At 37.5% G+C, this 23,191-nt stretch overlaps 1 protein-coding gene across 3 annotated transcripts in view; it reads left to right on the top strand.

Moving 5' to 3' along the window:
• Positions 1-687: 687 nt before the first annotated feature.
• Positions 688-23,191, top strand: part of LOC136324376 (zinc-regulated GTPase metalloprotein activator 1A) — a 64,561-nt gene continuing 42,057 nt past the window's right edge. For all 3 annotated transcript variants that reach the window (XM_066257141.1, XM_066257140.1, XM_066257139.1), the window contains exons 1-6: positions 688-911; positions 6,846-6,932; positions 8,721-8,817; positions 10,763-10,854; positions 16,533-16,592; positions 18,294-18,331. In XM_066257141.1, coding sequence (XP_066113238.1) covers positions 752-911; positions 6,846-6,932; positions 8,721-8,817; positions 10,763-10,854; positions 16,533-16,592; positions 18,294-18,331 — 534 coding nt within the window. In that variant the 5' untranslated portion in view covers positions 688-751. The remainder of the gene's footprint in view (positions 912-6,845; positions 6,933-8,720; positions 8,818-10,762; positions 10,855-16,532; positions 16,593-18,293; positions 18,332-23,191) is intronic.

The raw sequence follows: 23,191 nt of genomic DNA, 5'->3' as shown, positions 1-23,191 counted from the left end.
TTGTTCATTGATTGCCTTCTTATATGTCTTGAAGAGGGGAGGCTGCAGCAGATCGAGTAACCCCTTGCTCAAGCCAGCGACCATGGGGTCATTGTCTATGATCCCACGCTCAAGCCTGAGACCCTACGCTCAAGCCGAATGAGCCTGTGCTCAAGCCAGCGACCTCTGGGTTTCGAACCTCTGTCTTCCACGCTCCAGTCCGACTCCCTACCCACTGCACCACTGCCTGGTCAGGCTGACCTTTGGGTTGTTTACATTTTTTGGCTACTGTGAATAATGCTGCAATGAGCATCAGAGTGCATGTGTCTTTGCATACCAATGTTTTGGAGTAAAAAAATGTTTTTCATGATACTACAAAGTGTCAAGTTGATAAAGTCTATGCCTTCTGGGAACTGTTTAGGTCAGGCTATCCACTGCCGGTTCCAACATGCCTGGTGTCAGCTCTATTATCAGCCATTAGCCATTAAGATTCCAAGGCACTCTCAGTGACAGGATCACAGCAGGGCGGCTAAAGGAGCGCTAACAGCTCCGCCGGCTCTGAGGATCAAGAAACACATCCCGGGGCGTGTCTAAGAAGCAAACCGGTGCTCAGCCCCAGCTCAGGTAATAGGGGCGGGATTCGGAGGCACCGTCGCGGCGTGATGACGTTAACCCCGCGCCCGGCGCGGCGTGCTAGGCGTGCGCAGCCGCTGATGAGTGCGTTGATATCAGCTCTTGAGCTGAGCGGGAGGCGTGCGTGTTGTTGGCGGAGATGTCACAGGCTATTGGCGCTGTGGATGAGGAAGAGGAAGAGGAACAGGCAGAGGAGGATTGTCCTGAATTGGTCCCTATTGAAACGAAGACAGGGGAAGAGGAGGAAAAGTCTGGCCCCTGCGCTAAGATCCCAGTCACAATTATCACCGGGTATTTAGGTAACTAACCATCCCGGTCAGAACGCTGTAAACGCTTGTATTCTGGGATTCCGGGGGCTGGCGGTGCCTCTTCTTCTTAGGCATCCGGCCTCTGGGCGAAAGCGAATGTCTTTGAGGTACGGGCTGGGCCTCTTGCTCCCCGTGTGGGTTGCTTTTCATCTGGAGGGTTAATGATACCCAGACCCCTCTGCGTTAGATTCACATTTGGCAAGTCAGATTGGAAATTAACCTCGCATTTTGAAAGTAGTTCTGGTTTGGCAGTATGAAGCCTGGACCTGCCCCCAAACTGTGCATGTGGCCTTTAACAAATTATCTGAAAATATCAAATTATTACTCTTCTGAAGCTTGTCTGCCTCGCTTGAAAATGCAAACAACACCGGTTGATCACCTGTCTGATTTTCTCATTTGCAAAATGGAGCCGGAAATAGCTACTTTATAAGTCTATTGCCATTAGAAGGAGTCCCGTCTGTAAAATGCCCCACACATGGAGGAGCAATCTTCAGTAAATTCCCCTTCCCCACAAGCCATTCTCTTCCAGCCATTCCTGGAAAGATCACCCGTCTCAAACTTTTTTTTTTTAGGTCTTTTTGCAAAGCAATGTAGGAGAAAGAGTAAGAATAAAATCTCTGTTATCCAAGACTGTTCCTTTTTTTTCTCCTTTTTAATCATTTAAAAAATTTTCGATTATATAGTTGACATACATTATGTTAGTTTCAGTTGTACACACCAGCGATTAGATATTAAGTAACTTACTAAGTGATCATCCCAGTAAATCTAGTACCCACTTGGCACCATACATTAGAGTAGCGGTTCTCAACCTGTGGGTCTAACGACCAAAACACAGGGGTCGCCTAAAGCCATCGGAAATACATATGGCTTTAGGCGACCCCTGTGTTTTAGTATTTCGACCCCCGCCGGGGTCGCGACCCACAGGTTGAGAACCGCTGCAGTAGAGCATTATTGACTCTATATCCTATGCTGCAACTTAGATCCCCATGACTATTCTGTAACTACCAATTTGTAGTTCTTAATCCCTTCACCTTTTTCACCCATGCCCTCAACCCCTCCCATCTAGCAACTATCAAAATGTTCTCTGTATCTATGAATCTATTTCTATAATGTTTGATTTTTTTAGATTCAGTTGTTCATAGATTTTACTGCCATTTCATTTTTCTCTTTATTTTCTTTTTCTTAAAGACGACTCTTTAACATTTCATGTAGTACTGATTTGGTGGTGATGAACTCCTATTACTTTTTCTTGCCTGGAAAGTTCTTTATCTGCCCTTTGATTCTAAGTGATAGCTTTGCTTGGTAGAGTAATCTTGATTGTAGGTCCTTGCTTTTCATCAGTTTGAATATTTGTTGCTAATCTGTTGTGGCCTGCAAAATTTCTGTTGAGAAATCAGCAGACACTCTTATGGGAGTTCTCTTGTAGCTAACTGCTTTTCTCTTGCTGCTTTTAAGAGTCTCTCTTTGTCTTTAACCTTTTGCATTTTAATTATGATGTGTCTTGGTGTGGGCCTCTTCAGGTTCATTTTGTTTGGGACTCTTTGCACTTACTGGACTTGTATGTTTATTTCTTTCACCAGTTTAGGGAAGTTTTCTGTTTTTATTTTTTTTACATAGGCTTTCAATTCCTGGCTTACTCTCTTCTCCTTCTGGCATCTCTAGGATGTGACTGTTGGGACACTTGGAGTTGTCCCAGAAGCTCCTTATACTATCTTCATTTTAGGAAGGATTCTTTTTTCTCTTTGCTTTTCTGAGTCAGTGTTTTGTTTGTTTCCTTACATACCAAATCTCTGATTTGAATCCTGGCTTCATCTACTCTACTGTTGATTCCTTGTAAATGATTCTTCATTTCAGTTAGTGTATCCTTCATTTCTGATTGGTTATTTTTCATGGTTTACATGTCCTTTTTTATGCTGTTAGAGTTCTCACTAAATGCAGTGAGCATCCATCTAACCAGTGTTTTGAACTCTGCATCTGGTAGATTGTCCCCATTTTGTTTAGTTCTGTTTCTGGAGTTTTGTTCTGTTCTTTCATTTGGGACATGTTTCTTTGTCTCCTCAGTTTGGCAGCTCCTGGTGTTTAATTCTATGTATTAGGTAGAGCTGCTACATCTCTCAGGTTTGGTAAAGTGGCTTGTACAGTGACCTCCTGTAGGGTCCACTGGCACAGCCTCTCTTTCACTTAAGTTGGGCACTTCAGGTGTGCCACCCCTTGTGGGCTGTGTACACCCTCTTGTTGTAGTTGAGCCTTGACTGCTGTTGGCACATCAATGGGAAGGATTTACTCCCAGGCCAGTTGGCTGCAAGGACTGGTTGTGACTGTCATGGAGGATCTGCTATGCAGGGGATCACCCCACAGAGCAGGACTTACTTCAGTAGGGCTCGGGTGCCTGCTCAGTCTAGCCCTAGACTGTGTCCCCTGTGGAGGAGGTTGGGCAGTGCTTCAGCATGGTCTGAAGTGGTGCACTAGGTGTGGTGGCTCTGGGGCCTCTGGGGGGGGGTAGGCCAAAGTCAGCCACCACCTGTGTTCTGCTTGAGGCCACCCAGCATGAGCTACAAAGCAATCTGCAGATGGCTGTTACTTCTGGACTTAGAGGTGCCTAGGAGAGGCCAAACTGCAAACCAAGGCTGGCTGCTGCTAGTGCCAGGGTCACAGCTGGAGCTGTATGGGGCATGCTGAGGCCAGATACTGCTTGTTTGAGAGATTTTAGGAAAGTCTGAAACATGAATAAAGAAGGTCATTTGTATGGAAAAGCCACTAGAAACAGCTTGGGTGGCTGGCAAGTTGGATGGGGAGGGTTTTCAGGGAATCACCAGGGCACACAGTGTGAGCCAGATTGTATGATGGAGACTGAGGTATGGTGCTCCTCTGCTGGCTCTGTGGGAGAGAGCTCAAAAAAGGAACAGTGGAGTTATGGGGACTCTTCTTCCTGGCACTGGAACACGGGGCTGGAGAGCCTGGTGTAGGGCTGGAACTCCTCACTACTTACGAGGTACCTCCACTGCTGAATAAGCCCTACTGATTTTTTATCTGCCACGCATGAGTACAGGACCAGCCAGTTCGGTGTTTCTGCCCCTCCTATGGGTCTTAATGTGGCTTCTTTATATTCTTAGTTGTAGGACTTCTGTTCAGCTATAGTTTTGGTGATTCTGAATGATGGCTGTTCTGTAGTTTGGTTGTAATTTTGATGTGGTTGTGGGAGGATGCGAGTACTACATTTACCTTGTTTTTTGTGTTGACCGGAAGCAAGACCATAAAGTATTATTTTAAAGCCTTACAGTTAAATAGAAGGGCTAGAATAGTTGACCATATTAAAATGTGCAGAAAGTTAAGAAATGTGAAAAGAAGTGAAACGATTTTTGAGAAATAATACCATTTCTAAATGCTGCTAGAGACAAGTACAAACTTGGTATGCCTTAGGACCTTTTACATAAAAATTAAGAATTAAAGTGCTGGTGTTTCCCTTTTTCTTTTCACTTTGTAGACTAAGTTTATTCCTGTTTTTATTCAGAACTAATTATATAATGGAATTTATTTTTGATATTTTCCCACTGTTATTCAGAGACTGCTCCTCTGTGAAATAGAGCAAATTCCTTGTCCAAAACAGTATAGTTCAGTTTGCCCTACTGAGCTTCCCCATTTTGCTGACTGGTAGGTCAACAGAGCATTAGAGTAACGGTCTGAATCTTAGGAGTGAGGCACGTGCCAGCGACCTTATTGCTGAATCTGGGGCATAGTTTCACTGCTTATTCTTGATCATCATTTCCTCTTTCTTGAAACGTTCCTTTGGCTTCTATCACATTTTTATTCTGACATTTCCATCTACTTCTCTGATTTATTCTTTTAAAGTTTTTCCACTTCTGTCCATCATTTGAACTTCACACTCAGATAGTTTCTGATTTGATGTCCCACAGACATCTCAAACTTAGCGTGTCCAGAACTTTATCATCTCCTCAAATCCTCTTGCTCCTATGACCCCAACCACCTGGAATATTCTAAAAGCTTTCTAACTAGTCTTGAGTCATGATGCCCTTAAATATATTCTATGTATTTTAGCCTTAATGGTCTTTATTAATGTCAGTCTGATTGTGTCACAACATCCTTTGTGTCCATTTGGGTTAAAGTTCAAATTGCTTAACATGAATTACAAGGTCCTGTGTGATCTAGCTCTTGACAGCCTCTCCAGCCTGCAAAAATGTGGCGCATCAACACTGAACTAATTTTATTTCTAACAGGTGTCAAGAATTTTAGCCCTTGTATACTTTTTACTCTCACTCCTCTGGCCAGATGTCCTTTTAGGTGCACCTTAACATTTTGTACATCTCCTATTAAAGGTATCATCCTGAGACATAATTGCCTCTTTATGGATCTTAATTTCTCTCCATAACTCACTTAATGCTTTAAGGTACATGAAGGTAGAGACAGTTTGTCTCTGTCTTGTGCATTTTTTATCAGGGCCCAGCATAAAATCTAGTTCATAGTACACTTAAAAAATTTCCTTTGAATTTATTGACTTTAGGGAGAGGGAGGGGAGAGAGAGAGAGACTGACTTCTTGTTTCACTTATTTATTTATTCACTGGTTGATTTTTGCATGTTCCCTGACGAGGGACTGAACTTACAACCTTGATCTATCGGGACAGCACTCTAACCGAGCTACCTGTCCAGCTCTGAAAGAGACGTTTGAATTAACTACATCTTTAAGTCTTTAGCTTCATAATATGATTAATTATTTAGCCTGAATAATTTTATTAGAAGGTCTCTTATGTCCTCCCTTCCTTTCCATTTTCACTGCTACTACCTACTGCAGCACTCCTGTTCAGGGCCTCTGTCTTACACTTGGACTGGCTTTGAGAATTTCTTCATGGCCTGTCTCCTTGAGGTCTGTCCCTTTCATTCTATACCTCACCCTTGAGTGATGTTGAGCTTTCTACATAGAGCACTCTAAACATACGCCTTCCATTCTCCCAACAGTTTTTAAAGGAATATGATGTAGAAATGTTGAAGATATTAATACTATAATACCCCGTAAATTCCTCCTAGTTATACCCTAGAAATCTGTAAATTCACTTCGGAAGATGTGTGCAAGTGTTTGTAATAGCAAAACACTGGAAACAACCCAAATGTCCACCAACAGAAAAGTAGGTAAATAAATGATGTATTAATACAATCAAAATACACTACTGTGCAGTTGGGATTTTTAATTTTTTTAATTTCTTTGAATTTTGGTGTCTATGGCTCAGACAGATGATTTTCTTCTACTGTACTTCAGCTGAACATACTAGGTTTAACATGCCACCTACTGGATAAAATTAGTGTAGCTTTATGAGTTTATCTTTCTAAAGACTGAACATTCTGTCTTGTTATTTCCTACATCCATTCTTTATTTGTGTGTGTGTGTGTGTATGATACATATATATATAATCAGTTTATAGGTTGCTTTAAGCATACTAAAGTAGACATATAATCAGTTTGAATTTGTGTCTGATTAATGATGGATGTTGAAATAAAAGGTCTTTATATGTAAAATTTAGGGAACTAAAGCATATATTCTTGGCTAAGAAACATTGTCATCATGAAAAATGATTTAAATACTGTATATTTTATAAACTACATGATTACTTTATTCCTTGGGAGCCATTACTTCAATATTTTTTTATTTAATAGAAAATTTAGATGCCCTTAGTTAATTGTATTTTAAGTTAAGTAGGAGCCATATTATTTTGGTCATAATGAGCTTGAAAGCTGTGTGATCCAACTTGTAGGAGTATTTGTAAATATTTATAAAATGTTATGTCAACAAAACATTTTAAATATTTTTTCAAAGGGTACTTTGTCTTCCTTTAAAATAGTCTTAGTTAAATAATATTTTTTGTGTCTTTAAAATGAGTCTTTAACTTTTGTTATTTAAAAAATATATTTTATAGGTGCTGGGAAGACAACACTTCTGAACTATATTTTGACAGAACAACATAATAAAAAAATAGCAGTTATTTTAAACGAGTTTGGGGAAGGTATGTAAAGTTCAATAAATGCCGTGCTGCAAGAATTTATAGGACAGTTTATTTCACTCATGACTTCATATTCCATATTTAAAAGTGAAAATGAAAGGCATTATGATGTGAGTACATTGATGTGGATACTTTTGGTAGAATTAGATTAATTTCTGTCATGCTTTATTTTGAACAAATTTTGAATACTTAAATTAGTTTCTATAAAATTTTATTTTGTATAACTTTCAAATTCAGACCAATGGAATTATACCAGATTTTTATATGAAATAACTCCAGAAGTAAAAAAAATCTATGATATATGACATGAAAGAAAGTTCTTTCATGAATTAGAAATAGACTTTTGTACTGACAATATTGTTTAATTGCAACTTTTGAAAAACTTGAAAGTGCTTCAATTATTATAAGTTTATTTTGTTGAATGTTTATTATCTACAAAGTAATTAAGACTGAATATTTAAAAAATAATTTTATATTTATTACTATTATTTTTCATTCTTTCTGGATCATTTTCACAATTTGTTACAGCATTCACAATACTTTCCTTTACATTTTATTGATGTTCTCTATACCCTGAATGCTCTAACAATCCCTTTCAAAGCTCCATGTCATCATCTAACTCAAATATAAATATTTATATGAATGAAAATTTTTTTTCTTTTGGCTATTTGCTTTATTGGACATTTAGAACTGCTTCCTGGCTGTGGTATACTTTTTAATGGATGAAAAGTAAGACATTTAAAATCATTCTTATATGATAACAAGCATATTAGAATCTTAAATTGTATTTTTTCTCAAGTAAGCATTGTTAAGAAACTTATGTGTAGTTGACTAAAATTTTTAGGTGAGCACATTGATACCCTGGCTAAGCATACTTTCTCCAATAACTAGGGTTTTTACTCATATATGAATGTGGAGTATACTGTCTAATAGAACCAAAAACAATTTAGAGGAAGAATGAAAAGAAAAATATAGGTAAGGACCTTGAGAGGTTGAGGGTCATATGAAAACTATTATATAGAACATACTCTCTAGAAAGTTGGCCACAAACAAGAAAGAGTGACTTTGAAGTTACTATACCTTATTAGGAAATGGGGATGGGCAAGGAAGAAGATTAAAGAGGAAGTATGCTATCATTCATTAATTTTAGATTTGCCTTTTTAGGGATTTAAATCCTCTTCAAGAAATAAAAGCTAAAATAAGATAGAGTAGTATAGTTTAAGATATTGAGGCTGCATGAATAGAATGGAAGAATAACAGTTATAAAATGCATGTTCTACCTGACAAGGTGGTGGCACATGGATAGAATGTTGGACTGGGATGCGGAGGACCCAGGTTTGAAACCCCAAGGTTGTCAGCTTGAGTGTGGGCTCATTCAGCTTGAGTGGGGACTCACCAGCTGAGTGCAGGGCTGCTGGCTTGAGTGTGGGATCACAGATACTACCCCATGGTCGCTGGCTTGAGCCCAAGGTCGCTGGCTTGAGCAAGGGGTCACTTGCTCTGTTCTAACCCCCTGGTCAAGGCACATATGAGAAAGCAATCAATGAACAACTAAGGAGACTAAGGAGCTTCAATGAAGAATTGATGCTCCTCATCTCTCTCCCTTCCTGCCTGTCTGTCCCTATCTGTTCCTCTCTCTGTCACAAAAAAACAAAACAAAAAACACACAAAAAACGCATGTTTTGCTTTGAAATCTCCTATATTGTATGTCTTCATATATATGTATATATATGTTTTTCCTGGTTTGCTAGTGAATATAATCTAAAGAGTGCTTCTTATTAATTGTTTCAGGAAGTGCAGTGGAGAAATCCTTAGCTGTGAGCCAAGGTGGAGAGCTCTATGAAGAATGGCTGGAGCTTAGGAACGGTTGCCTCTGCTGTTCAGTAAAGTAAGGAATGTATTTGCTGTGTGCTGTTGACAAAAAGACAACAACACTTTTTGTAAATGCTGTTATAAGATGTGCGGTTAAATTAAGCCTACTGGGCCCTTTTTCTGGTATAGAATAATGATTATAAATGAAGTTTTTACCTCTGAATGGAATTACATATAAACTTCCCTGTTGAAAGCTACACAGAGTCGATCTGTTTCTGACAATGGGTTTCTCTTTACTTCTACCCAAATCTTTACTGATTTTATTTCCAGCTTTGATTTTCGTCTGTAATTTTAATGAATTTACATAGTCTGCTTCATTGTATTTTCAAATAGAAAATAAACTTATTAGGATGTATTTTCTTAAAGTGTTTCTTACTATCTTATTTATTTTTCTAAGTGCACTAATACTTGAGTCCTTTCACTGAGTTTTTAAAATTATTTTTGATGTCAGGATTTACTTAATCTCTGTGGTACATGAAAGTCTCATTTTATCTGTAAAAAAAAAAGGTTCTGAGTTTAATAAGTCATTGGTCTTAGTTCCAAGACTTCATACTTTAAAAATAAAAGTAAATGACTTTCAAAAGAGAAAATCCTCACATTGTGTTCCACCAGTTACAGTTCTTTCCAAGGATTGTCTTTTATTCACAAATATACCACAGATCCTAGAAAAGGATCTGCCATGTAGTACTCAAGTATTTGTTGAGTGAATTAGAAAAAATGACACAGTGTGGATTTTGTATGTTCTAGCGAATTAAATTTTTGCATCATTTACTATCTTAGGTGTTTGACTTTGAGTCCACTGTATTGACAGCACTAAAACCATAAGATTTTCTTTCTTTTCCTTCCTTCCTTCCTTCCTTCCTTCCTTCCTTCCTTCCTTCCTTCCTTCCTTCCTTCCTTCCTTCCTTCCTTCCTTCCTCCCTCCCTCCCTCCCTCCCTCCCTCCCTCCCTCCCTCCCTTCCTTCCTTCCTTCCTTCCTTCCTTCCTTCCTTCTCTCTTTCTTTCTCTTTCTTTCTTTCTTTCTTTCTTTCTTTCTTTCTTTCTTTCTTTCTTTCTTTCTTTCTCTCTTTCTCTCTTTCTCTCTTTCTCTCTTTCTCTCTTTCTCTCTTTCTCTCTTTCTTTTTAGGTGAGAGGGGGGTAGATAGTGAGGCAGATTCCTGTATGTGTTCCACCAGGGCCCACGGGGCAACCCCATCTGGGGCCAATGCTGGAGTACTGAGCTATTTTTAGTGCTTGAGGCTGATGCACTCCACGGGAGCCATCCTTGGGACCCCGGAACCAGAGTCGAACCAATCAAGCCACTGGCTGTGGAAGGAGAAGAGGGAGAGAAGGAGGAGAGGGTGAGGGGAGAAGCAGATGGTCGCCTCTCCTGTATACCCTGACTAGGAATTGAACCTGGGACGTCCATATGCCGGGCCAACACTATTCACTGAACCACTAGCCAGGGCCCATAAGATTTTCTTAACTAAAGTGCAAGCGATTAATTATTTTCTTGCATTTTTGATATAAGAGAAAAGGGAAATTAAAACCTGGTACTCTAATTCAGAACAGAATGAAAAGGCATTTAATAGTAATATTTCTTTAGCTGTTATATTAAACTACTGTAATTCATAAATTTTATAATTTTGAATGTTGATATTTTTCTTTCAAAAGATATAAAAATAATAGATTCTGACTTATAGTCAGGTATATTAAAATTTTCTTTGCTTTTAATTTTTAATAAAATAAAGTACTTAACATGCATCTCATTTCTTTTTATTTATCAGTGTATATTCATCTATTTTTTCCTTTATTGGTGAATATTGGATAGACATTTTGTTAGAAGCTTGGGAATAAGTTAATTTTGCATGCCTAAAGATTTTTGTCTCAGGTTGCTGTATATATTTTTAAATGTTTGTAATGATTGCTTTAAAATATTCAAGCAATCAATCAACTGTACATTATGTTTTGGTATTCTCCAGGGACAATGGCCTTCGTGCTATTGAGAATTTGATGCAGAAGAAGGGGAAATTTGATTATATACTGTTAGAGACCACGGGGTTAGCAGATCCTGGTAAGAAACGACATTATTATTAACCACAATATAGTTCTTAAACATTTTTAAATAAATATAATAGAGAAATTTCTAAAATGAGTATTAAAACTATTCTAGATTTAAAAATATTTTTGTTTAAAAGGAAAAGTACTGGGTTGTCATGTTCTTTAGAAGATAAATCATGATCAAAGTACTGATAATATAATTTGAAGTTTTATTGATTGATTTAGGGTTTTTGGTAGAAACAAAAATTGTTAAAATAGGGAAATTTAGGAAAAATTGAGACATTTTACTTTTAAGTTTATATTTGATTGGTTATATTCTACATACTTTTTTTTTTTTAGAGAGAGAGACAGACAGACAGGGAAAGGCAGATGAGAAGCATCAACTTGTTGTGGGACTTTTAGTTGTTCATTGATTTCTTTCTCATATGTGCCTTGATAGGGGGGATGGGGAGCTACAGCAGAGCGAATGACTGCTTGCTCAAGCCAGCAAGCTTGGGCTTCAAGCCAGCAACCTTTGGGCTCAAGCCAGCGACCGTGGGGTCATGTCTATGATCCCACGCTCTAGCCAGTGACCCCGTGCTTAAGTTGGGGAGCCCGCGCTAAAGCCAGATGAGCCCATGCTCAAGCAGGTAACCTCGAGTTTTGAACCTGGGTCCTCCACGTCCCAGTCCAATGCTCTATTCACTGCACAACTGCCTGGTCAGGCTTTGATTACTTTCTAATCCAGTTTTCTTGGAGGGTCATTTAGAAATATTTAAGGGCTTTTGGATGCTAATTCTAGCAATAATTATTCTTTTAAGTTATTGTGTTAGCATTTTCTTTTTCTACTAAACTTAAAATTTATATATTTTTGTAAATGCTGTTATAAGGTGTAGAGTTAAATCAAGCCTACTGGGCCTTTTCTCTGGTGTAGAATGAATAGTGATTATAAATGAAATTTTTACTTCTGAATGAAATTATATATAAACTTCCTTGTTGAAAGCTACACAAAGTTTATCTGTTTCTATTTACTTCCTACCCAAATAAGTTTTAGGTAATATTTTTATTCCTAGTTTGCAGAACATTTAGTGTTTGTTTTGTAAGCCTGACCCATACCATTATTTTTTATGTGAATCTATATGGCCTTGGGCCATAAAACTATATTAAAGTAATGTTTGGGAATAATTTATTAATAGGGTTATAATTATTTAAAAGAAATATCATATACTGAAGGGTCAAATATAATCAGTGGTTATTATACTTAGAAATATTACATATTTATAATAACATTGTCCTCATGTTTTCAAACTAGTATTGAATTGAGCTATTTTGGTCCTTAGTAGGTATGGATTCTTTAAACATTTCTAGTAGTTTTGACCGATGTTACAGCTGTTACATTGGTGTTAAATATTAAATTAACTTATATCTGGTAAGATAGGAAAATATATGCCTCTTTTTTTAAATTGATTTGAAAGAGAGCGAGAGACATTGATTTGTTCTTCCACTTATTTATGAATTCACTGGTTATTTCCTGTATGTACCCCAATCAGGATTGAACCTACAACGTTGGCATATCAGATGATGCTTTAACCAGCTGAACTACTTGTCCTCTTTTGAAATAGCAAATATTGGCCTTGGCTGGTTGACTCAGTGGTAAAGCGTTGGCCTGCCATGTGAATGTCCTGGGTTCAATTCCCGGTCAGGGTACACAGGCGAAGCAGTCATCTGCTTCTCCACTTCTTCCCCTCTCTCTCTCTCTCTCTCCCCCTTTCTGTTTCTCTTCTCCTTCCCCTCCCACAAGCATGGCTGGATTGGTTTGAGCGCATTGCCCTGGGTGCTGAGGATGGCTCCATGGAGCCTCTGCCTCAGGCACTAAAAATAATTCAATTGTAAGCATGGCCCCAGATGGGCAGATCATTGGCCCCAGATGTGAGTCTTTGGAGCGATCCTAAGTTTCAGTGCTTGTTGTTTCCTTTAATGTTTGAGAATGTCTGCCTGTTGTTATATTCTTTTTTTCTTTTTCTTTTCTTTTTTTTTTGTATTTTTCTGAAGCTGGAAACGGGGAGAGACAGTCAGACAGACTCCCGCATGCGCCCGACCGGGATCCACCCGGCACGCCCACCAGGGGCCACGCTCTGCCCACCAGGGGGCAATGCTCTGCCCCTCCGGGGCATCGCTCTGCGGCGACCAGAGCCACTCTAGCGCCTGGGGCAGAGGCCAAGGAGCCATCCCCAGCGCCCGGACCATCTTTGCTCCAATGGAGCCTTGGCTGCGGGAGGGGAAGAGAGAGACAGAGAGGAAGGGGGGGGGGTGGAGAAGCAAATGGGTGCTTCTCCTATGTGCCCTGGCCAGGAACCGAGCCCGGGTCCCCTGCATGCCAGGCCGACGCTCTACCGCTGAGCCAACCTGCCAGGGCCTGTTGTTACATTCTTGAAAGACTACTTGGCTGGAGGTAATATTTTAGGAACTATTTTCATTAGAACTTTTGGTCATTATTTTATTATATCAAGACAATGAATGTTGCTTTAGAAAAGTCTGGTTCAATTTTTTTTTCCCCCACCTCCTTGAAAATGACTTGCTTTTTCATCAAAAATGCCCGTTTCCAGCTTCATAAAAATACCAAAAAAAAAAAAAAAATGCCTGAAAAAAAATTTTTTTTGAGTTTAGTAATATAACCAAAATACATTTGTTGTCATTCATAATCATTCTTTCCTGGATTACACTATACCCTTTAATCTGTACGTTTAGTTCTTCATTTAAGACATTTTTCTGTTTATTACCATGAAGTTTTTCTGTCAAATTATTGAATCCTCTACTTTATGACACCAATTTATCTTATATGAAAATTTTTTTGTTCTTCATATCTATTATCTGCTAATTGTTTTGCTTTGTCTTTCGTCTCTACAGTTACTATAATTATTTTAAATCTCCTTTTGCTCAGCAATTCTGTTTTCACTAACATCTAATCTGTTTCCCGATGTTTTAAATTAATTAATTGGTATGTATGCACTAAATTTATTATGTCCTTAGCTCTACAGATTACACTTTCATATTATTCTGATTCATCTTTTTTTGTTTCTCCTAAGCTGTAATGCATTTGTATAGTTTTTTCAGCTTGTTTGTGCTCAATGTGTTGAATTCTCTTTAATATTCTACCCATTTTACCTTCACTTATTTTTCCCCTGTACTCCAGTTTGAAAACTGGGTATTGCTGGAAGCAGGGAGGGAGAGCAAAGGGGAGAAGGGTGACTGAGAGGTCCTGATGGGTAACGTGACTTTTAGGCTCTGCCCCTTTAAAATACCAAAATGCTCCCCTATACATCCCAGACCTTGTGCTGGTTGTCCTTGAGCTTCAGATCTCTTGCTTGATTTTGTTCTGAGTTTTAGAAAGTGGCCCCTTCCCCCACGAATGTGGAGGTGATGGGAATCTTTTACCCTTGAAATTTTTGTTGCCTTTTTCTGTATTGTTAATTCTTCCCTCAGTTCTACTTGTCATGTTGAAAGCTATTTGTGATAAGTGTCAAGACTTGGTAAACTATTTCCCTATAACCTCTTCCTGGGTATGGGAGTAGAATTAAGAACTGTCATAATGGCCCTGGGTGGTTGGCTCAGTGGTAGAATGTCGGCCCTGCATGTGGAAGTCCCAGTTTCGCTTTCGGTCTGGGCACGCAGGATAAGCACCCATCTGCTTCTCCACCCCTGCCCCTCCTCTTTCTCTCTTTCTTTTTTTTTTCTTTCTCTCTTCTTCTCCTGTAGCCATGTCTCAATTGGTTCTAGTACATTGGCCCCGGGCACTGAGGATGGCTCTATGGAGCCTTCACCTAAGGTACTAAAAATACTCAGTTGTGATCATGGCCCCAGATGGGCAGAACATTGGCTCCAGGCAGGGGTTTCTGGGTGGATCCTGGTTGGGGCATATGTAGGAGTCTGTCTCTCTCTCTCTCTTTCTCTCATTTGGAAAAGAAGAAGAAGAAAAAAGAACTATTATAAGTCATATGAACTTTTTCTTCCTTATTTTATCTACCACTCTTCAAAATTTATGGCAGGAGGTCGTGTATTTATTTGGTTGGCTGATATAATTTGGCTTTTAAAATTTTATGTTTTGAAAAGGGAGATTCTGTAATCTGACTCAGGATTTCTTAACCTTTGCACAAATGACATTTTAGGTTGGAGAACTCTTTGCTGTAGGAAGCTGTCCTGTACATTGTAGTATGTTTAATAGCATCTCTGACTTCTACCCACTGCATGCCAGTAGCAGTCCTCTAGTTGAGACAACTAAAAATATCTCCAGATATTGCCACATATTCCCTGGAGAGAAAAGTCACCCTAGGTTGAGAACCACTGATTAACATCATTCTCTCATTTCTGTTTCTGCTTCAAAACACCTACATCTGAATTTGGAATAGTCCATTCTTATGTACCAAAGATACACAGATTTAGATAAACAGCTCTTAATACACTCTTACAGTTCTTAAAGAAAATGATTTATATACAATATTAGGAATTTTACTGAGTGACAAACTTAATACATTTTTATGGTTTACGGTATTATTTGGAGTAGTGACATAGTAGACTTACATTTTCCTCCTTCACTAATTAAAATCATGTTGTTAGCCAAGGAAATGAAGAAAATTCTTATTGGCAATGCAGTTGTTTCCCATTTAGGAGACTGACACTTTCCAGTTCTAACCTAAATAATTGTCATGGTAAAGTAATTTCCGTGAAAAGGACAGGCATTGATTCAGCCCCTGTTACTCACAAATCCTATTTCAGTCAAATTGGAAAACTATTAAGTTTTTGGGAAAAAATCAATAGATATCAAGAAACCATTAGATCTTGTGGCCCTCGCTATGTCTTGCATGAGTAATCACTGTAAACAGCTGACAGGTATCTCATTGTTGACACAGAGTGATGCTTGGGGGACCACATCTCGTCAGGGTAGGTGGACAGTTTTAGACATTGGAATGAGTTCAGTTATCCTTGTTTTCCCCCAGTACTCATTCTTTTAGACAGCACTGTCACTAAGTGGACCTGTGATGCTTTGAAAAATCAAAGTCTTTCTTTGCTGTCAGTTTTCTTTTTTCTGTATTTTGGCATACTAATCTGGGTATGTGGTTTGGCACTGAACCAGTTTCTGTCAAAACAAGTTTTAATTTGTTACTTAGAAATTATTTTTCCTCAGACCAAAATTTTATATTAGTATTAATTAAATAGTCTAAGGATTTCTTGGTTTTTTTCTTCTATAAAATTTATAGATTTTCAGTATTTTCTTAGACAAATGATTTTGGAATTATCTGTGTTTTGTTCTGCTTTCCTTTAGAGAGAGAATTTATTATTTTTGAACTGTGTGATTATTATATTCAGGAGAGAGAAAATAAAAATAAGTATTTTATGTACATAACCATATTGCCCTAATTATTTGATAATATCTGTTGGTAAATTATTATGGCATTGGTAGAAGCTTGATGTTGGATTTGTTATTTGATAAAAGCTGGTCTAATGTTTTTTAAGGTAAAGGAAGAGAGGAAGAAATGGGTCTAAATAGTAAAAGGTTCTATTAGTGTAATTCCCATAAGAAGATTGGAAACGCATATTTAATTTGCAGATGTGTTTACTTGCTAATTTTGTTGGGGCAAATTAAAACATGGATAAAATTGTGTGTCTCAGTTTGAAGAAATGTTTTTATTTGATGAATATTATATATATTTTCAGGTGCTGTAGCTTCTATGTTTTGGGTTGATGCTGAATTAGGGGTTGATATTTATCTTGATGGTAAGTTAGAAATATTTTTTTTGTTTTCAAGTAAAATACTATTGTTATGGTTAAGATGATATTTGTTCATTCATGTTTTAATTTTAATTCCTTCCTTGTTACTTTTTTAAACTAGGTTTAGTTTGATGATGAAGTAAATCTTTTCCATACAGATTCTTTTTTTTTTAGTGAGCAAGAGACAGGCAGGGAGAGAGATGAGAAGCATCATCAACTCATAGTTGAGGCACCTTAGTTGTTCATTCATTGCTTTCTCATATGTGCTGTGACCAAGGGGCTCCAGCTGAACCAGTGACCCCTGGCTTTAGCCAGTGACCTTGGGCTTCAGGCCAGTGACCTTTGGGCTCAAGCCAGCAACAATGGGGTCATGTTTATGATCCCACATTCAAGCTGGTGAGCCTGCTCTCAAGCTGGTGACCTTGGGGTTTCAAACCTGGGTCCTCAGCATCACAGTTCGATGCTCTGTCCACTGTGCCACCTCTTGGTCAGGCTGTTCATACAGATTCTAAAGCTCCAGATAATGATAGAACTGGATGTCAAATCTTAATCTCAACTCTCAACTTAGTGTTCCCACTAAAGTTTTCCTTTTAAAATACTAAGTAGATGTCCTATATTCTCTGTTGTTATTTTTAAGTCCTGTTGTGTCATCTTTCCCCCTCTTGTATCTTACCCTTGCCCCACAGCTCTTCACCTTTTTTAAAACCAGGTCTTTCATAGACTAAGGGGTGAAATAATTTAAGAATCATTGAAGCTGGGCCCTGTTGTTTGGCTCTAATGTACGTGGCATGTAGCTGGTTGAATTCTTTAGGTACCTTCACATTCATTCTGTTACCCTTTGAAAAAAATATTTAGTGTATAAATTCAGACTGTCAGCTGATTTATCATTTGGAGATTTATGTATTATGTAAAATACTTAACATACATATTATATATAACATTTATGTGAGTTACATTTGGTGAGAGATTGTAGGAAAAAGATATCCTAAGACATTTCAGGTTTGTTAAACAATAATTTAAATGTTAAGAAAAGTTGCAATTTTTAATTTTTTTTTAGCAAGAGAGAGAGAGAGGGACAGGCAGACAGACAGAAAGGGAGAGAGATGAGCAGCATCAACTCATAGTTGAGTTACCTTAGCTGTACATTGGTTGCTTTCTTATATTTGCCTTGACCAGGGGGCTCCAGCGGAGTCAGTGACTCCTTGTTCAAGCCAGCAACTTTGGGCTTCAGGCCATTGATCATGGGGCCATGTCTATGATCCCACGCTCAAGCCCGTGCTCAAGCTGGTGAACCTGAGTCCTCAGTGCCCCAGGTCAATGCTCTATCCACTGTGCCACAAACCTAGTCAGGCATCTAGATTTTGATTATGTGATAATAAACTAGAAATAACCTGTTTTGTATAATTTATCACATTTCACTTTATATTATGAAATTTAAATGGTCTCAATTTGGATTATAAGCTTAAAGCTTAAAAGCTTCTTTATTTAATATTAGAAATTTAATTTATATTCTCTCTAGTATCTTATACTAGTGCTATAGACTCAATACATATTTGAAAATGTGTCTACTTATTAATGGAATTAAATTAAATTGCAGCCTTGGCAAGAGAAAACAATAATTTATAAGTAACATTTGTGAGCTGAAATAGATTAGTTTTAATTTTTATTCTCAAGTTAAAGGTGATTAAAAGATTTATATCTTTTTAGGTATCATAACTGTGGTGGATTCAAAGTATGGATTAAAAGTAAGTTGAAAGATTGCTATGAATTGCTAATCATTTTTTTTTTAATAAATTTTTATTAATGGTAATGGGAAGACATTAATAAATCAGGGTACATATATTCAAAGAAAACATGTCTAGGTTATTTTGTCATCAAATTATGTTGCAAACCCCTCGCCCAAAGTCAGATTGTCCTCCGTCACCCTCTATCTAGTTCTCTGTGCCCCTCCCCCTACCCCTAACTCTCTCCCTCCCTCCCTCCCATGTCCTCCCTCCCCCCCCACCCTTGGTAACCACCACACTCTTGTCCATGTCTCTTAGTCTCATTTTTATGTTCCACCAATGTATGGAATCATGTAGTTCTTGTTTTTTTCTGATTTACTTATTTCACTCCTTATAATGTTATCAAGATCCCACCATTTTGCTGTAAATGATCTGATGTCATCATTTCTTATGGCTGAGTAGTATTCCATAGTGTATATGTGCCACATCTTCTTTATCCAGTCTTCTATTGAAGGGCTTTTTGGTTGTTTCCATGTCTTGGCCACTGTGAACAGTGCTGCAATGAACATGGGGCTACATGTGTCTTCACGTATCAATGTTTCTGAGGTTTTGGGGTATATACCCAGTAGAGGGATTGCTGGGTCATAAGGTAGTTCTATTTGCAGTTTTTTGAGGAACCACCATACTTTCTTCCATAATGGTTGTACTACTTTACAGTCCCACCAACAGTGAATGAGGGTTCCTTTTTCTCCACAGCCTCTCCAACATTTGCTATTACCCGTCTTGTTGATAATAGCTAATCTAACAGGAGTGAGGTGGTATCTCATTGTAGTTTTGATTTGCATTTCTCTAATAACTAATGAACCTGAGCATCTTTTCATATATCTGTTGGCCATTTGTATTTCTTCCTGGGAGAAGTGTCTGTTCATGTCCTCTTCCCATTTTTTTATTGGATTGTTTGTTTGTTGTTGAGTTTTATGAGTTCTTTGTAAATTTTGGATATTAGGCCCTTATCTGAGCTGTCGTTTGAAAATATCAGTTCCCATATAGTTGGCTGTCTGTTTATTTTGATATCAGTTTCTCTTGCTGAGCAAAAACTTTTAATTCTGATGTAGTCCCATTCATTTATCTTTGCCTTCACTTCTCTTGCCATTGGAGTCAAGTTCATAAAATGTTCTTTAAAACCCAGGTCCATGATTTTAGTACCTATGTCTTCTTCTATGTACTTTATTGTTTCAGGTCTTATATTTAGGTCTTTGATCCATTTTGAATTAATTTTAGTACACGGGGACAGGCTGTAGTCGAGTTTCATTCTTTTGCATGTGGCTTTCCAGTTTTCCCAACACCATTTGTTGAAGAGGCTTTCTTTTCTCCATTGTGTGTTGTTGGCCCCTTTATCAAAGATTATTTGACCATATATATGTGGTTTTATTTCTGGGCTTTCTATTCTGTTCCATTGGTCTGAGTGTCTATTTTTCTGCCAATACCATGCTGTTTTGATTATCGTGGCCCTATAATATAGTTTAAAGTCAGGTATTGTAATGCCCCCAGCTTCATTCTTTTTCCTTAGGATTGTTTTGGCTATTCGGGGTTTTTTATAGTTCCATATAAATCTGATGATTTTTTGTTCCATTTCTTTAAAAAATCTCATAGGGATTTTGATGGGAATTGCATTAAATTTGTATATTGCTTTGGGTAATATGGCCATTTTGATTATATTTATTCTTCCTATCCAAGAACAAGGAATATTTTTCCATCTCATTGTATCTTTTTCGATTTCCCTTAACAATGCTTTGTAATTTTCATTATATAGGTCCTTTACGTTCTTTGTTATGTTTATTCCTAGGTATTTTATTTTTTTTTGTTGCAATCGTGAAGGGGATTATTTTTTTGAGTTCGTTTTCTAATATTTCATTGTTGGCATATAGAAAGACTATGGACTTTTGTATGTTAATTTTGTATCCTGCGACCTTACTGTATTGGTTTATTGTTTCTAATAATCTTTTTGTGGAGTCCTTCGGATTTTCGATGTATAGGATCATATCATCAGCAAAAAGTGATAGCTTTACTTCTTCTTTTCCGATATGGATGCCTTTTATTTCTTTGTCTTGTCTGATTGCTCTGGCCAGAACTTCTAGCACCACGTTGAATAAGAGTGGAGAGAGTGGACAACCCTGTCTTGTTCCTGATTTAAGGTAGAAAGTCCTCAGTTTTATGCCGTTTAATAGGATGTTGGCTGATGGTTTATCATATATGGCCTTTATCATGTTGAGATATTTTCCTTCTATACCCATTTTGTTGAGAGTCTTAAACATAAAATTGTGTTGTATTTTATCAAAAGCCTTTTCTGCATCTATTGATAAGATCATGTGGTTTTTGTTCTTTGTTTTGTTGATATGGTGTATTACGTTAACCGTTTTGCGTATGTTGAACCATCCTTGAGATTCTGGGATGAATCCCACTTGATCATGATGTATTATTTTTTTAATATGTTGTTGTATTCGGTTTGCCAGTATTTTGTTTAGTATTTTAGCATCTGTATTCATTAGAGATATTGGTCTGTAGTTTTCTTTCTTTGTGCCATCCTTGCCAGGTTTTGGTATGAGGGTTATGTTGGCCTCATAAAATGTGTTTGGAAGTATTGCTTCTTCTTCAATTTTTTGGAAGACTTTGAGTAGAATAGGAACCAAGTCTTCTTTGAATGTTTGATAGAATTCACTAGTATAAGCGTCTGGGCCTGGACTTTTATTTTTGGGGAGATTTTTAATAGTTTTTTCTATTTCCTCCCTGCTGATTGGTCTGTTTAGGCTTTCTGCTTCTTCATGACTCAGTCTAGGAAGGTTGTATTGTTCTAGGAATTTATCCATTTCTTCTAGATTGTTGTATTTGGTGGCATATAATTTTTCATAGTATTCTACAATAATTCTTTGTATATCTATGATGTCTGTGGTGATCTCTCCTCTTTCATTTTGGATTTTATTTATTTGAATCCTGTGTCTTTTTTCCTTGGTGAGTCTTGCCAAGGGTTTGTCAATTTTGTTGATCTTTTCAAAGAACCAGCTCCTTGTTTTATTGATTTTTTCTATAGTTTTTCTGTTCTCTATTTCATTTATTTCTGCTCTGATTTTTATTATCTCCTTTCTTCGGCTGGTTTTGGGTTGTCTTTGTTCTTCTTTTTCTAGTTCCTTAAGGTGTGAAGTTAAGTGGTTTACTTCGGCTCTCTCTTGTTTGTTCATATAGGCCTGAAGTGATATGAACTTTCCTCTTATTACTGCTTTTGCTGCATCCCAGAGATTCTGATATGTCGTATTTTCATTTTCATTTGTCTGTATATATCTTTTGATTTCTGTGCTTATTTCTTCTTTGACCCATTCATTTTTTAGAAGTATGTTGTTTAGTTTCCACATTTTTGTGGGTTTTTCCCCCTCTTTTTTGCAGTTGAATTCTAGTTTCAAGGCTTAATGATCAGAAAATATGCTTGGTACAATTTCAATTTTTCTAAATTTGCTGATATTGCCTTTGTGGCCCAACATATGGTCAATTCTTGAGAATGTTCCATGTACACTAGAGAAAAATGTATACTCTGTCGCTTTGGGATGAAGTGTCCTGTAAATGTCTATCATATCCAGGTGTTCTAGTATTTCGTTTAAGGCCACTATATCTTTATTGATTCTCTGTTTGGATGACCGATCTAGAGCCGTCAGCGGTGTATTGAGGTCTCCAAGTATGATTGTATTTTTGTTAGTTTTTGTTTTAAGGTCAATAAGTAGCTGTCTTATATATTTTGGTGCTCCTTGGTTTGGTGCATATATATTAAGGATTGTTATGTCTTCTTGATTCAACTTCCCCTTAATCATTATGAAATGACCATTTTTGTCTCTGAGTACTTTTTCTGTCTTGTAGTCAGCATTATTAGATATGAGTATTGCTACGCCTGCTTTTTTTTGGGTGTTGTTTGCTTGGCGTATTGTTTTCCAGCCTTTCACTTTGAATTTGTTTTTATCCTTGTTGCTTAGATGTGTTTCTTGTAGACAGCATATAGTTGGATTTTCTTTTTTAATCCATTCTGCTACTCTGTGTCTTTTTATTGGTAAGTTTAATCCATTTACATTTAGTGTAATTATTGACACTTGTGGGTTCCCTACTGCCATTTTATAAATTGCTTTCTGTTAGTTTTGTATCTAGTTTGATTCTTCTCTTTTGTTTTTCTATCATTTGTTTTTGTTTGTTTGTGTTCCATACTTCTTTCCTCTGTTGCTACCTTTTTAAGTCAAGTGTTTTTGTGGTGGTTTTTTTAAGGGTGGTTACCATTAAGTAATGAAAAGGGTACCTACCATATTCATTGTAGTACCCTATCTTATAAGTATTTCTGCACTTCATCATCCTTTGCTACTGTTAATCTCCATCCTCTCCCCCCTTTTTTTTCCTTTGTTGTCACAGTTTAAGTTTGGTTTTATTGTGTTCTTGGTGGAGCTGTTACTTGTGGTGTTGTTTTCTTTTGTTCTTTGAATCTGGTTGGAAAACCCCCTTTAGTATTTCCTGGAGTGGGGGCTTTCTGTTGATAAATTCTCTCATCTTTTCTGTATTTGTGAATGTTTTTATATCTCCTTCATACTTGAAGGATAGCTTTGATGGGTATAGTATTCTTGGCTGAAAGTTCCTCTCTTTCAGGGCTTTAAATATTGGGGTCCACTCTCTTCTAGCTTGTAGAGTTTCTGCTGAGAAATCTGATGATAATCTAATAGGCCTTCCTTTATATGTTGTACTCTTCTTTTCCCTGGCTGCCTTGAGAATTTTTTCTTTGTCATTGGTTTGTGTCATCTTTATTATGATGTGCCTTGGAGTGGGTTTGTTGGGGTTAAGAAAACTTGGTGTTCTGTT

The sequence above is a fragment of the Saccopteryx bilineata genome, chromosome 2 (genome assembly GCF_036850765.1).
Source record: "Saccopteryx bilineata isolate mSacBil1 chromosome 2, mSacBil1_pri_phased_curated, whole genome shotgun sequence".
NCBI lineage: Eukaryota > Metazoa > Chordata > Mammalia > Chiroptera > Emballonuridae > Saccopteryx > Saccopteryx bilineata.
This window is presented reverse-complemented; position numbering and strand designations above follow the sequence as displayed.